The 4,353-nt window shown below is 38.2% G+C and overlaps 1 protein-coding gene across 1 annotated transcript in view; it reads right to left on the bottom strand.

Moving 5' to 3' along the window:
- The window catches only part of LOC103521890, a 22,013-nt gene extending 18,104 nt beyond the window's left edge, over nucleotides 1-3,909 (bottom strand). Inside the window, exon 1 of the mRNA XM_008486994.3 lies at nucleotides 2,770-3,909. Coding sequence (XP_008485216.2) covers nucleotides 2,770-3,732 — 963 coding nt within the window. The 5' untranslated portion in view covers nucleotides 3,733-3,909. The remainder of the gene's footprint in view (nucleotides 1-2,769) is intronic.
- Between the last annotated feature and the right edge of the window lie 444 nt (nucleotides 3,910-4,353).

Genomic DNA, 4,353 nt, shown 5'->3' on the forward strand with positions numbered 1-4,353 from the left:
ATAATAATAATAAATAATAAAAAAAACAACGCAAAGAAGAGGACTAAAAGTAAGAGGAGGCCTCAAAGGTAAAAAAAAAGAAGTTAAAAGAGTAAGCAAAAAGAGAAGAAAGGAGTATAAATTCAGCCAACTTAAAAAGGAGATTCATGACTACAAACATCCATTATTTAAAAGTAGATGGGTTGTTTAAATTATATTGTCTTCTCTTGATATCCATTATAATCCACTTTTGGGTCTTAGTTTTGCGCGTATAAAATAAGGAGTATGACAGAATGGAACAACTCACAAGCAGTCCAGAACCAGTCAGCAACAATGATAGATAATGATATGTCATAAAAATAAAAGCACAATAACGAACATGAGACACACAAAATACAAACTGGCGTTATTTGATGATTAGACCTTGCGCGTTGTTGACAAATGGGCGTTATTGACTATTGACCTTATTAAAAATGGGCGTTGTTGATTGACTATTGGGGGTATGACTAGACCTAGTTACTCGACTGTTCTTTCGGTTGGGGAGTTGTGGGTGACCTCCTTAAAGTGTAGCCTTAACGACTTCTCACTTGTATAAGACGGAGGCACACTTTAGGAAGTCGAAGTGTGAAACTTTTCTAGGTCGGTCTCCATACATAATTTAAATTCTAAGACAAACACAAAACAATCAAAAAAATTAAACAAAAATGACTGCACTTATCTTTAGCTTTGACTACTGGAGACCGAGTTATCTAGTTCCAGTAATGGTAAGCCAGTAGGCCCTGAATGATTATTAATGATGGATTAACGTAATAACTATTGTGATAGTTATAAGATTTTAACCTATAGATACCCTGTGTCAGTATTACTGGTCACCACCAGTGACTATTCACTATTATGACTATTACTGTGCATATCCATAGATCGAAGTAATGGATGGATAATAACTTGCATTATTCATGGACATCTTTCTGCGATGTCCATATTACTTCTTTTCCTCTAGATTTAAAATTGAAATTAACAGCTAAAACATGCGAACAATGACTAAAACTACTTTAAAATCAATAAATATCGTTTTGTACAAGTTGTTACATCCATCAACACTAAATTATTAAATTAAGTTCTCGTCGGTGATGAAAATTGTATTCGAGATCACACGGCAGTTCACTCACCAAGTAGTTCTCAGGCGTTGACAAATATTTGTCATTCGAGGGGTGCATACGGCAGCTTACTCACCAAGTGTCTACGAGATTACGGCTTTACGTACCTCAGCGATGAACTAAAATTGTGTTCAAATTAGGACCCCTGTGTAGATTCTTATTATAATAGTATGAGGTCAGTTAATTACAACACGTTATTAAACGGCATTGTACCGTTTATGTGTTTAATTACTGAGGTTTCTCACAGATAGCACAGAATCATTAACAAACAAATACAAAGTTTAATCAAACAGGGCGGCAATATCATAGTAAACGGTGTGCGAACGATTGATATTACCCCCTGTTTGATTAACTTTTCGTATTTGTTTGTTGAATGAATTCTGTTCTATCTGCTAGAACTCAGTTAATTAAACAATAAAACGTACAATCGTAATAACGTGTTTAATTAACGACCTCATACTATATAATAAAATTCTACCCAGGGGATCACTCAATTTGACACAATTGGGTGAGCGTGCGCTGAGTACTTACAACGTAATCCCTAGTAGACACTTGGGAGGTAACTGCCCGTATACACCTCGAATACAATATTTGTCACGCCTGGACACTTGGTGTGAGTTCCGAACTGCCGTGTGATCTTCGAATAATAATAATAAAAAATAAACAAAAAAAAATAATAGTAGTAATAATAATAATAAACAAACAAATATGAAAAAAAAAGATACACAAAGCACAGTAACCTTACCTACTTTAGTAAAAGCATGTCTCGATACCAATCTATCAATCCAAGTATAGTAAAAGCAAAAAGCAACTATAAAATTATTAAATTTGTGTTTAATAAACTAATGTCTCGTTGTGAAGTTATAGTAATATCAAAGAAGTAAGAAGTCACATAAACAGGTAGGTCTAAAAAAAATAACCACAACAGTGGATAAAAAAAATCGCCACAGTAAGAGGTCAAAAAATCGCCAGTTTACAAAATGACGAAAGGTCGTGAAGGAACGTGTAAAAAGTTCTGTTTATAACTGTCACCTGTCACACGATCAAGTCAGGTGTTTTATCTTTACGTTGGATGACTTATTGATAGATAGGTAAGTAAGTACAGGGTAGGTATAAGATCCAGGTATTTTGTTAGTACGAGTGGCTACACGAGGTAGTCGGGTACTTCTCTCATTACGCTCCCTCTGACGAGACATCATTTCCTCCTGAATACTGTTCACCTGTCCAGACAATACAAGACATTCTTGCGGTAAACTCAACTGAAGAACCCTCTTGGGTGGTCTTCCTCAAGAGAATCTTGCCAAATAACATGAATTATAAAAAAAGGATAACAAAAAAAAATCTTGGAAAATGGACCCTTAGACTCTCAAAAGCACGGTCTAGTTTTTTTTTAAGTTTGATAGAGGGAATTTTAACTGTTAAGGCAAAGGTCTTACCTAATCATCCCAAAAGCAAAGAGATAAGGAAGACAGGGTAGAAGAAAGGCAGCTGTTCCAAGAACGAGAACAAAGATAAAATCTGCCCTGAGTGGGAATCAAACCCGCGACCTAGCACTTACAAGGCAGACTCTCCAAGCCCCAAGCTAAAAAGGCTAGCCAGCCCAAATCTGATATGCAAGCCTATTCTCACTTACCATATTATCAATGAGTGACCTTGTCATCTGAGTGATTTGCCATTTCCTCAACTTCTGATCTGCCAGTGTTTCCTTCTTCTTCACCTCATCTTCCTCTTCTTCTGATGTTGTATTCTCATCTTCATTCACATTGCTACTTGGTTTGTCAGGACTAGCTGGTTCCTTGTTGAGTGTTAGCTTCAGATAGGTGTTCAGTACATCAATATCCTTGCTAAGTTCGAGAATATTACTGTTGATTTCTTTGAACAGATTATTGAATATGTCAACATTATCTTCCTCTCCATCTGTATCTAGTTCCATTGTTTTCAGCTTTTTTGTATGGCTGTCAATTTTCCGAGAGCTTTCTACATCGTCTGAACTCGATGCAACATTGTCATCGTCTGAATCCACAGAGTGACACTCGGTTTTTCGTTTCAGTCTTTTGATGCATTGTTTGTCAGTGCTGTCTTTGTTGCTTTTGTCTATTGGGAACTGTTTGGCACAACTGGATTCTGCTATTTCACAAGTATGTTCCAGGTGTCCTGGCTTAATACTGGGTTTCGCATTTGCTCTTTCAGCTAACAGATGTTCCACACTTGACTGTCCCCTGTTTGCTGTCACATCTTTGCTTTCCTCAGAGCCAGCTGGATTCACGGCAACATCATCAACAAAGTTGAACAGCTTCACGTTGTTAGTCATCTCCGATATGTTCAAATCATGTAGGATCTGATACTTCTTGTGCTTCCTATTGTCCTTGTCAATGCCTTGGCTCAACTCAAATGAGTTTATGTTAAACACATAGAGTTTGTAGTTGATGGCACTCACATACTTCTTTACCGAGCTCCTTGAGACATAAGTATTGTACAGGTAGTTGATCTTGATGTTCAACAGATGGGAAATGTTGAGGAAATCATCAAATAGAGACAACATCTGACCGTTGGACACCAGATTACTCTGGCCACTGTTCCGATTCCGGACATTCATGATTTTGAGGCTGTTGATAATGCGGAGGAAGGTCTGGTTGAGGTCGTTGATTTTAGTGCGAATTTTCTCATCAAGTTGATCTTCAGGGGAACTGGAGGACTTCGAAAGTGACAAGGAGGAACTGCATGTGGGTATATCATCTAGGACGGGGTTAGATTTGTGTGGTTGTGAGGCAGTGGACAAGTGACGAGCGGTGGACGGACAAAGGAGAGACTACAAAGATGGTGTTGTTACATGCTGATTTCCACAATGATTGGGTCCCAGCGGCGACTCATGCCGCTGATGGCATCTTCACGATTGCACTTGGGTGATCTCTCCTCTACCTGATTCGACAACATTGGAGGAGGCGCTAGATGCTACTTCTGTTTCTATAACAGGAAGAAAGATCAGCCGATGCAGTCTCTTGAGGACCAACTTCATGGTGAATCACATGTACTCAGTCTTGAGTGTAGTTTATTTGTCCTCCCTCCGTCACAACCGTCACGAGGATCTGAACCGTTTTCAGATGATAACTTAACCCCCTGACTTTAAGGCGATATCATGGTGCTTCGCACAGAAACCATGAGTCATAAGTAGTGTAAAAACATTTTGCACCTGTTACGATGAGAAAACACAGGTCTG

This window comes from Diaphorina citri, unplaced genomic scaffold (assembly GCF_000475195.1).
Source record: "Diaphorina citri unplaced genomic scaffold, Diaci psyllid genome assembly version 1.1 scaffold6225, whole genome shotgun sequence".
NCBI classification, from domain to species: domain Eukaryota; kingdom Metazoa; phylum Arthropoda; class Insecta; order Hemiptera; family Psyllidae; genus Diaphorina; species Diaphorina citri.